The following is an 11,564-nucleotide window of genomic DNA, read 5'->3' as shown; positions in this document are numbered from 1 at the left end:
ACATCTCAGCATGGGACATTGGGATTCGCAGTGGCAAATAACCTCACCTGTTCCGGCATGTAAATGAAGTCGGGATGGAGGATGAGTTTAACCTAATAACCCCAGACTTTGAAGCAATTATCATACGAATGTGTATGAAGAAAACAAGCAAATCTTAATAAAATCTTAAAAAACTACCAAGATATATTTTTTGCTTTTGCAACGGTATTGTTTAATCTGCCAAAAAGTGAATTAAGACAATTAACATTTTATTTTTTTATTTTTAGGTTTTTATATTTATAGAGATTATTTGTAAAAAAAAAGAAAAAAAAAATTATAATATATTTTTAAAGGATTCTGTTGCAAAACTATATATTATTACAAACCAGAACAGACAGTAGAATTAAAATAAAATGTATGAAAATACTAAATGAACTAATTAGTTACACAAAACGAATAGAAAACCTAATATAACTAATACAAATGCAAAATATAGATATAAATATAGAATAGAAAATCAGTTTTTACGTTTTAATTGATTTAAAAAGAAATGGGATACTGAGAAAACAATTGGAGAAAGGAAAAAAAAAAAGTCAGGAAAGAAAATACATGTTGAATAATGCATATGATAATACAATGATACAATTATTTTTTTTAACTAAATTTGTATTAGAAGAAAAACATTAATGAAATAGGTTTGCAATGCACTTTTATTATACACGTCATATGCACATATGCTCATCTTATAGTAATTTGAATAATTTAAATTCTGTAACTTCAAGAAGATTATACATAGTGGGTATAAGAACAGCTCAGATGCGGTCTGGTTTTAAAAGTTTTCCAAGCGAGCTTTGCCACCTAGAGGGCAGAATCAGCATAACATTGTGTAAAAGGTGTAGGAGTGATTTCTACTGCACTATAAATCCCTACAATTTAATTCTTTTTTTACTTTCAGACTACTCTTAGCACCTTAAAGCTGTAATATGCTATGTTTACATTTCTGTGACTTAACCCTCCCTCCCATAATTTGCATTTTTACAGTTCAGAAAAGCTGATTAGATACATTTCTGCCTTGTGAATAAATTTTTCAGGACCAAAAATTCTGAAACTGCAGTCTCTGCTCACTTCCCCCTCACTTCTGCTGCTTAAGCAACTCAGGAGGCACAACTTCAGCACAGGAAACAGGACAGGTTTGGGGCTTTCAAAAGATTTCCGTAGATAAAATCTGATACTTCGAAGCAAACATAAGAAGTGATCTACTTAAAGTGAGTATATAGACTTGGACTCGACGCAATTGTATAGATGTCTTTAAACGAGATAGATTCTTCAGGAGACCCAAAGCTGGGTTAAAGTGGAAGATCTCCTGCTCTGAGTTGTGATCTCAACCTTCTTGAACACCTTTGGGATGAATTGGAAGGCTGACTGCACCCCAGGCCTTCTCAGTACCTGACTTTACTAATATCCTTGTAGCTGAATGAGCACAAACCTCCACACTCCAAAATCTAGTGGAACATCTTCCCAGAAGAGTGGAGGTTATTATAAAACAAAATGAGCAGGTATGAAAATCATGGTCAGGTGTTTACCATATTCTATTCAAACGTATAACATCCTAGTTGGGATCGCTGTGGTTAAAAGCTTCTTCGTTTATAATTATGAGAAAGCATGCAATTAGTTCGAAAATTTACAAACAAAACTAATATCAGTGTAAACAGATTAAATCAAATTCTAATCAAAGCCAATCATGTACCTTTCAGTGTTTTTAAAGGAACAGCTAACAGTTGGGTAAAATGTCTTGTAAAAGGTTAAAATCTGATTACAATATAGATTAGAGCATTAAACAAAGACATCATTTATTCTTTTTTTTTCATGGAGTAAACTACTACTCAGGATCTTTCCTTTTTATACTTGCATCATCATCAGAATTTATCATTCACATAACCTGAGATTAAGGACACAACACATAAAGCTGGAAATTAAGGCACTTTTAATGACACGTGGCATCACCTGAGGCATTACACAGAGCAGCACCTTGACTTTTAGCATATGTGTGAGTCGTTTCCTTGATGAACGGACCAGGGGCTGTGCTCCATTACTCTGTTACACGCTCTTGTCCACTTCCACTTGCAGGAACACCTGCTGTCATCAGCTCAGATTTGGGGGCTCGAGCCAACAGTGCTATAGACTGAACAGTCAGCAAGCTGATAAGACCGATACGCACAGCTCTGAGATAAATACTCTGTACAAATCACCATGGAAACAGTGCTGTTCTCGCATATTGGCAAGGTTGAAACACCTGCTCCTGGTTCGATCTTCTAGATTCTAATGCTATAAGGAAACTAAGAACACGGAGTAAAACAATCACACACTTAGCCCACTCTGGAGAACGGCAATTACTCTAACAGACTGCTTGGTTTTGGTTTCGGGACACTTCGAACACACACGGGTCAAGAGGTAGCGTGGAAAACGTTGTGCTCGTCCTCATGCGCGCTTCTAACCTGGAGTTTTCAGCTTCAGCATTAGAACTGCATAGCCAGTGGAGGTGATCTGCATTCACCAACAAAACGACACAACCATCACAAATCTACTGTCCAGGGCTTTCTCACACGTTTGCTAAAATAAAAATGTTTAAAACACAAATCAAAAGAATTCTTTTTACTTTAAATAAAAAAAAAAAATAAACAAAAACACAAAACGATATAAAGAATATCAGAGCATAAGGAAACTCGTCATTATTGTGAACCAGTAAGGCATGTGTTGAACTGTAACTGCAAGGATTTGATGAAAAATAAGTTCTTAAAAAAAAAAAAAAAAAAAATTCGGGGGGAGGGGGGGGGGGTTGAGGAGGAGGGGGAGGGGGGTTCTTTCTACCATCCACTGGGGAGCTGGAATATTCTCCAGGTCTGTTTTTTAACTCATCAAGAAACTGTAAAAGACAGAAAAGCCATTCATATTAGCAAAAGAATAATTTCCTACTAACGTTTAACCGTTTTAAATAAATTTACATAAAAGAAAAATAAATAAAAAATACAAATCCTGAAATGTTTCTAAACGTCCAAGAACGACTCAAAATTTTCCTAAAATATCAACTTCACCATGATGTATGAATTTCCACATCCTCCGAAAAAGTTCAGACGTATACAGTAAAAGTGTCATCAGTAAGAAGAGTTAATCTTTTATTATACAAAAAAAGATCAGGAATTTCTCTTCATGCCCGATTCAAGACCGGATGCTTAGGAAAATATGCTCATGTTCAGTTCACTGATCACTTTATTAAAAACAAACAAACAAAATCCTGTACACTAGCGCAACTTTTCAAGTAGCTGATCATGCGGTGCATTTCGTGACATGGTGCAGATACAAATTTAGGAGCTTCGGTTAATATTCGCCTCGAACATCACAAAGGGTCGCTTCAATATCTCGAATAATTACTCTTTGCGACAGTGCTAAACCGAAAAGCCTCTCAGGACACAAAGCATGTTACACCCTAATGTGGGTGAGCTACAATAGCACACATTGGGTTTCCTTGCACAATCTTACATTGTAATCATTGTTACTGTTTCTGGTTTGTTAAACCTCATTACATTTTGCACATCTCAATATATTTGCACGCTTTTTTTTAATACCACTTTATCATTATCTAATATATTTTCTCAGATCTTCTCCTATTTTCTAATTTGTCATATTTCAAAACTGAAGTACAACAAAACTGACCACAGGACCAGGATCGGGAACCATTCTTACAATCTTCGTCGGCCAGGTTTTAACGAGAACTGTGAAATCTATAGAACTACAGAACTCTGTAAAAACTCCATAGACTCGATAGCAAACACTCAGAACTGCAGCTTATAACACTCTAATCAGCCTGTATCTGAATGAGTTTCTGCATTATAACACAGTCCACTCAGTGAGTGATTTAATTGTCTGTACTGAATATTACGCCTTAGAGATCATGCTTTGATATGAAAGCTGATAATGTAATCCTGCCTGTTAAGCCATCGATTTTTACATAAAGGCAACATTTTATGTCCCTGATATACTAGAAGAGACATGTGATGTACGTCTTATCCAGATAATGCAACGATTTACTATTCTGCAGTATAAAAATGAGACACGTATGAGGATTGAAGCTTTGACTTTAACAGGACTATAGTGAATGTACAGAATTGTACCTGTAAGGATATCCGTGGTATTTGGCCTTGAAAATGGACAAAAGCCAGCTGAAGAAGAGGATCACAAGCCCGATTCCAGCCACACACATGACTAAATATGAGAGAAATGGGAATGGATTAGTGCTAATCTGCTACTGTGGCCAAATAGTGGCACCTTGTATAACGCTACCTTATATGTTTATTGCTTGCCAATAATCACTTTATAAACACTTTACATTCTAAATACAAACATGATATAAGTGACATACTTTTCCTCTTTCCGATGTCCATGTCAGAAGTTGCCGCTTCGTGTAGAAGCACCATTCCAAAAGTAATGGCTGCGTCTGAACCGGGAGGTTAAGGTGTGTCTGAGAAGGTCAGATTTACTGTGACATGATCATATATATATATAGATATAGATATAGATATATATAGATATAGATATATAGAGGTTATTTATGGATAGATAAGGTTTCAAGACTAGTTTTTTAACATGCCAACATTTGGACGCAGTTACAGGGAGCACCGACCTTCATAGGTCAGTGTGACCAAAGACGCCATCCTCCTGTGGGAGCTGTGCGACTGGTGCTATTCTGACCACTTGCTTTACCACGTGTGCTATTCCTACCACGTGCACGCCCTGTCACTCACCGGAAACAACATGATATCAATTTCGCTCCCACGGATTTCACCCTCTACCCAAAGATGAAGATTCCACTCAAAGTAGATACCACTTGATATGTGTGTGTGTGTGAGATATATACGGTTGTCAATCGATTCAAATATTTAATCGCAATTAATCGGACAAGTTAATCTGTTCTAAATGTACCTTAAATTAATACTTTTCAAGTTTTTTTATACTCTAATGGTATTAAAGTATTAAACTCAACATAGAGCATGAAGACAAAATATTCTTGTAAATGTTTTGAAGTAATTATGGTGATTTAAATTACACATTTCCACACGGACGGTTTTAATTGCCAGACGTGCGCATCACGGCTTGTTTTTAGTGCTTGATTTAAAACATGGCGCATCAGTAAAAGAAATGTTAAAATATTTCGGGTTTATATTCAAGTTTTTTTCTTATATCTGAGTAAAGAAAGGACGTGTGTTGCGTTAAAAGTTTGAATTTCGCATCATGTTTATTTAATTTCGAATAAAAATAGTGAAACTAATGCGTGCTGCATTAATTGCGCGGTAATAAAATAAGTGCCGTTAAAATGAATTTTGCGTCAAGGCGTTCATTTTGACAGCCCTAATACATAACTACACATGGTTCATAATCACCAATCCCTGGCTGTGGTATAAGAGTAATAAAGCAGGTGTGACTGGAGCTATTTGAGGATTGCAATCGTAACATAATGGATACTAAACAGAAGAACGATGTGTGTCTCTGCCACAAATTGAGCTTGACTGCTGCCATGGATGTAGCTCTGAAACATACAAAAAAAAAAAAAAAAAAAAAAAAAACATTAAGAATGACAAAAAATAAAATGCCTCCGGCCAAAATGCTGACATTGTGCTGAACTCACCACTTGACCGGTGCTGGGATTTTTGTGAGCGTATGGAGGTCCTCGAATGTGGTTCCACATCTGGCCAGATGTCATGATTAAAACAAAACACTAAGGAGCAAAAGAGAATATTTGATTGGCTAAATTATTATTATTAAAAAAAACTGTGGAACAATTTAGCTAATTATTAGATTTTTCATTGCGTTGCTTGAAAACTGTTGTAAATGATTAGTTCAGGCTGTAGGGTTTATAAAAGGGGCTGATATATTAGCACAGGGACATCAAAGATCTAGCTCTTCCCATGAATTTTAATATGATGAACCTTTTAATCAAGTGTTTGTGGAAGGAATCTTCACTGTCTGTATGTGTGTAGCGTTTATTTATATGCCAAAACTTTGTCCAGTAGTTTTTACAATAAACTCCAGTAAACACTCATCAATTGCTATAGCGTGCAGCCAATCAACAACTCAACCAGGCTGATGCAGAAAGAACACGGTGTTATGTAGTTTACGCAGACTACTGACCAGTGCAGAGAAAGCCCAGACGTTTTTGTTGCACAGAAACTCGAGATTATTGCGCCGCACATACGCCAGACTCCCAATGAGGGCCAGGAGCAAGCCAAGCATCAGTGGCCCAGCATAGTTTGGCGGTCGAATCACCCTGATCTGGCAGGATATACAAGCACAAACAAAAACAAGGTCCATCACAAATAAAAGCTTTTCCAATGTATATGCATTAAATATAATCAGTCGGATTTTTCACTTAAACATTTAAAAAAGCCTTTTTTTCCCCCTAGCAAAAAAATTAAGAAATAAAATTAGCAAAATGATTGACACCGTCATTCTTGAAAAACTTGGAAGTTAGGAATGGCCTCTGTGCCTGCAAGTCCTAGTGAAGTGGGTATGGTTTGTGTGCCTGCCAGTCCCAGTGAAGTGGGTATGGTTTCTGTGCCTGCCAGTCGCAGTAAAGTGGGATTGTATTTGTGCCTGCCAATCCCAGTGATGTGAGTATGGTCTGTGTGCCTGCCAGTTGCAGTGAAGTGGGCATAGTTTGTGTACCTGCCAGTCCCAGTAAAGTGGGTATGGCTTCCAGGCCTGCCAGTCCCAGTAAAGTGGGTATGGCTTCCAGGCCTGCCAGTCCCAGTAAAGTGGGTATGGCTTCCAGGCCTGCCAGTCCCAGTAAAGTGGGTATGGCTTCCAGGCCTGCCAGTCCCAGTAAAGTGGGTATGGTCTGTGTACCTGCCAGTCCCAGTGAAGTGGGTATGGTCTGTGTAACTGCCAGTCCCAGTGAAGTGGGTATGGTTTGTGTGCCTGCCAGTCCCAGTGAAGTGGGTATGGTTTCTGTGCCTGCCAGTCGCAGTGAAGTGGGATTGTTTTTGTGCCTGCCAGTCCCAGTGATGTGGGTATGGGCTGTGTGCCTGCCAGTCGCAGTGAAGTGGGCATAGTTTGTGTACCTGCCAGTCCCAGTAAAGTGGGTATGGCTTCCAGGCCTGCCAGTCCCAGTAAAGTGGGTATGGCTTTCGGGCCTGCCAGTCCCAGTAAAGTGGGTATGGTTTGTGTACCTGCCAGTCGCAGTGAAGTGGGATTGTTTTTCCGACTGCCAGTCCCAGTGAAGTGGTTATGGTTTGTGTGCCTGCCAGTCCAAGTGATGTGGGTATGGTTTCTGTGCCTGCCAGTCACAGTAAAGTGGGATTGTTTTTGTGCCTGCCAGTCCCAGTGATGTGGGTATGGTCTGTGTGCCTGCCAGTCGCAGTGAAGTGGGCATAGTTTGTGTACCTGCCAGTCCTAGTAAAGTGGGTATGGCTTCCAGGCCTGCCAGTCCCAGTAAAGTGGGTATGGCTTCCAGGCCTGCCAGTCCCAGTAAAGTGGGTATGGTCTGTGTACCTGCCAGTCCCAGTGAAGTGGGTATGGTTTGTGTGCCTGCCAGTCCCAGTGAAGTGGGTACGGTTTGTGTGCCTGCCAGTCCCAGTGAAGTGGGTATGGTGTGTGTACCTGCCAGTCCCAGTAAAGTGGGTATAGTTTGTGTACCTGCCAGTCCCAGTAAAGTGGGTATGGCTTCCAGGCCTGCCAGTCCCAGTAAAGTAGGTATGGCTTCCGGGCCTGCCAGTCCCAGTAAAGTGGGTATGGTTTGTGTACCTGCCAGTCGCAGTGAAGTGGGATTGTTTTTCTGCCTGCCAGTCCCAGTGAAGTGGGTATGGTTTGTGTGCCTGCCAGTCCAAGTGATGTGGGTATGGTGTGTGTACCTGCCAGTCCCAGTAAAGTGGGTATAGTTCGTGTGCCTGCCAGTCCCAGTGAAGTGGGTATAGTTCGTGTGCCTGCCAGTCCCAGTAAAGTGAGTGTGACTTCTGTCCCTGTCAGTCCCAATAAAGTTTTGCTAAAGGAGGCCTTTTGACATAAAATTTGAAATGGTTCTGCAATACTTACACGTTGAAAATGATGCCGTAAACAGTCGGCTGTAAATTATTTTGTCTTTAAAGTAGTAGATATTAATATTGTTAAACATTACAAATTAATTTTAATCAAAAACCTCTGCTGGTTCACATGCAATAGTTTATTGTACATGTAAATTATTAGATTTCTCGAAACACTTGCCAACATTTGCGATTTTTAACTTACATGAACCTCGGTTCTGTCGGCAACCCAGCGAGCAAGTTGTTCAGCCCCAAAGCCTCGAACCTGCAGCTCGTAGGTGTCTGCACGCTTTGGCTTTCCTTTTGGTGGGAAGATGATGAATGTGGGAGCCGAGTTCATGTTAAGCTGGAAAAAGAGATTGGTGTAAAACTAAAACTGCAAACGGCTCACTGACCACTTCCATCTATTTTATGTACATTACTTATTCAGTGAATAGAAACGTGCACTCATGTGGCTTCTCTTTTCATAAATAACACACATTTTACACAGAAAAACCAGAAATGTACACATTTTACTGATTATACTAAGAGTAGAATCAGAGTGAAATAAAAATATATATAAAAAAAAAACAAAAAAAAACTGGGGTACCATTTGAAACACATCTGAACCTTCATCAAAATCCACCATTGCAAAGAAAATCTTGTTGGTAAATGCGCTGGAGTAACGCCAGGAATTTGCAAGGATTTGGTATTCCTCATCAGCCTGCCTGTATACACAAACGAAGAAGAGAAATGCATGAGCTAATTTCAATTGCAGAAACAACAGCAATAATAATAATTATAGTCTTCACACTTGCAACAGTGTCTCTGTATACTGTACTTTCTGAGAGATTCTTTTCCTGATCACAACAGTTTCTCTGTACGTTTGTGAATAATTTGTCCGTGTGTCGTTATTACTTTATTTTAGACAATAAAATCTCTGTATGTATAGATCGGGCATGATATCTGCACTAATCATGTTTAAAACCATCACTTGTTTTTCTAATATCAGTTCCCTGCAAGTAAACATACAGTAATGACGGAAAACAAGTGTTTACTCTCAATCTTGTATATTATGACTTGCTTTTATTAAGACTGAACTTGTGCATGGTGTGAATTATGACTGGGAACTTGAACATCATTTCAGGATTCTTGACATTATTGTAACCTGCTGCGACGCTCATCAGATGCGAGCATGAAACCTACAGAGCCCCGAACTCAAGCCCACACAAGTGCTGATGTGCTGATGGAAGCTGGTGCCTAAAAAGGTGGATTTCTGATTGTAAGGTCATGAGTTCAAATCCCAGTAGAAACAGGCTGGGCCACATTTGCACAGGACCCATAACCTGCAACTATTTAGATGTCTAAATAAATAAAAAAAAATAGCAATTTGCTTGGATCTGTGTTTCTGCCAAATTGGCATAAATGCAAGGCATCGACTTCCTGATTGTGTGTCTGCTCACCTGCACACTCCGCACTGCCTCTGAGGCTGCAGCGCCGTGAACATGATGATGATGGAGTAGTTGCGTGGAGGCGCTCGGACAAATCTCCTGAACTTCTCTCCGTTCATCCGAATCACGGCTCTCTTTGAGGCCCAGTCCATCATCTGGCCGACCTTCTCAGAGAGCATCGTCTGGGAACAAAATCGGCAGCAACCCACGCATTACTAACCCCCTCGTATTATCATTCATTTGCAATCGAAATCAAAAGCATTCAAGGCGTAAAAACCGACAAACCCACACATCATTACAGGAGGATGACGATGATCTTGATGGTGATGAGGGAGCTTTGTGATCACCAAAAAACTGCAGTTATTTCATACTGTATTTCCAACATAGTGACATTTTCTTTGTTTACTCTTTACTCCTTTCATCAACAAAACACCTCATTTGTTTAGCATTACTTCCTGCCCTGCTCCAGGAAGTAAAGACTTATTTTTAGTTGCATTTTTTTTTTTTTTAATATATAAATAAATAAATAAATAAATATTTTTCACTGTTATAATCACTTTTACCATTTAATACCCTTCTGTGTTTATCTTCACATTCGCTCCTTATACAGTAATTATTGTAACATATATTGTACCCATAATATATTTATTGTATATTAGTATATTTATATACGTTGCTATTTACACTTCCGGTTCGATGCTAACAGCATTTCATTGGCCCTGTATTTGTACACTACACAATGACAAAGTTTATATTATTGAATATATTTCATGAATAGGTGCTAATAGATATAGTATTTATCATATATTAGCAATTATTCGTGTATATGTATATGTATAATGTCATTTAATAGCTTGTAAATAAGTGACTAAAGCTTCAACTTCCTGGTTATTTATTTATTTTTTTGCATACCAGCTAATTCATCGCTGCAAACTGCGGCTCAGCCCAAACACCTCCCTGCTGACTTCCTAGTGCACTACATAGTGCACATCAATAACCGCCCTGCCCGCTGTCACTCATTCACTACATAGAGAGTAAGAGTGGTGTTTTGGATGCGGCTCGGCTAGCACACACAGCTCCAGCAGGCTAAGCGGATTACACTGACAGCACGGGAGCGTTCCAACAATCCCGTGAACACAGACACAAGCACACATATAGACGCACACAGGCACACACACACCTCTTTTTTCTTCTGTCCATGAGACGGAGTTCCGTACAAACACAGGAAGAGCGCGAGCGCGACTAAGAGTTTCCGCCACATTTCCGAAGCTGCCACGGAGAAGCGCGAGCGCACTGCAACCCCTCTACTGTGCTGCCGCTTTCCTATTGGACAGACCGCGCACGAGCCGCCACCTGTCAAAATAAAAGCTTCAACCGCTCTCATTAATATATAATTGTTTATATTTAATGTTCTTGCACCCACCATCCACAGATCAGTTCCTCACTAATCATATTAATGTCTGTATTGCATATTTACATGCAGCGCGAATTTCGTTTTGACTAATTTTATAAATAATTTAATAAAAGAGCCATCCTTTCTTTACTAATATATATATATATATATATATATATATATATATATATATATATATATATATATATATATATATATATATATATATATATAGAGAGAGAGAGAGAGAGAGAGAGAGAGAGAGAGAGAGAGAGAGAGAGAGAGAGAGAGAGAGAGATAGATAGATAGATAGATAGATAGATATGAAGCACAAAGTAGGTCCCTTCTTTACCAAACACCAAGTAACTGAATTAGGATACAATTATGAGTCATTCGCAAACTGTTCAACAATAAACTGTTGGTTATTTTAAAACTAATCTTCATCTGGAAAATCACAGGGTTTATATATGCAAATATTTGATCTGTTAACTGGTTACATATGTCAGATTTATTGTGTGCCATAGAAAAGCTGTTTCGATCAAACAATGTTTACTTAACCGAGTCACCTAAAATTCAACTGAGTGTAATAAAGTCAGAATTGCCAGAAAAAGAGTTGGAATTAGGCAAGTTTTTTAATGTGGCAGAAATGGGATTCTATAGTGTTTTATGTGTTTAGAGTGCTCCAGAGTTTAG

At 38.8% G+C, this 11,564-nt stretch overlaps 1 protein-coding gene across 1 annotated transcript; it reads right to left on the bottom strand.

Annotated features, from left to right (window-relative positions):
• Positions 1 to 1,946: 1,946 nt before the first annotated feature.
• magt1 (magnesium transporter 1) lies at positions 1,947 to 10,831 on the bottom strand. Its single transcript, XM_083560409.1, has 10 exons — positions 10,659 to 10,831; positions 9,491 to 9,660; positions 8,638 to 8,755; positions 8,254 to 8,394; positions 6,163 to 6,303; positions 5,660 to 5,749; positions 5,497 to 5,560; positions 4,397 to 4,471; positions 4,149 to 4,239; positions 1,947 to 2,902 (listed from the first exon to the last, which is right to left on the bottom strand). Exons 1-10 carry the CDS (start codon positions 10,737 to 10,739, stop codon positions 2,887 to 2,889), a joined length of 987 nt encoding a protein of 328 aa, XP_083416535.1. The 5' UTR covers positions 10,740 to 10,831; the 3' UTR covers positions 1,947 to 2,886.
• Positions 10,832 to 11,564: the final 733 nt, after the last annotated feature.

The sequence above is a fragment of the Silurus aristotelis genome, assembly GCF_946808225.1.
Source record: "Silurus aristotelis genome assembly, chromosome: 14".
In the NCBI taxonomy this organism is placed as follows: Eukaryota; Metazoa; Chordata; class Actinopteri; order Siluriformes; family Siluridae; genus Silurus; species Silurus aristotelis.
Note: the sequence above shows the minus strand (reverse complement) of the source record. Positions and strands in the feature narration are given on the sequence as shown.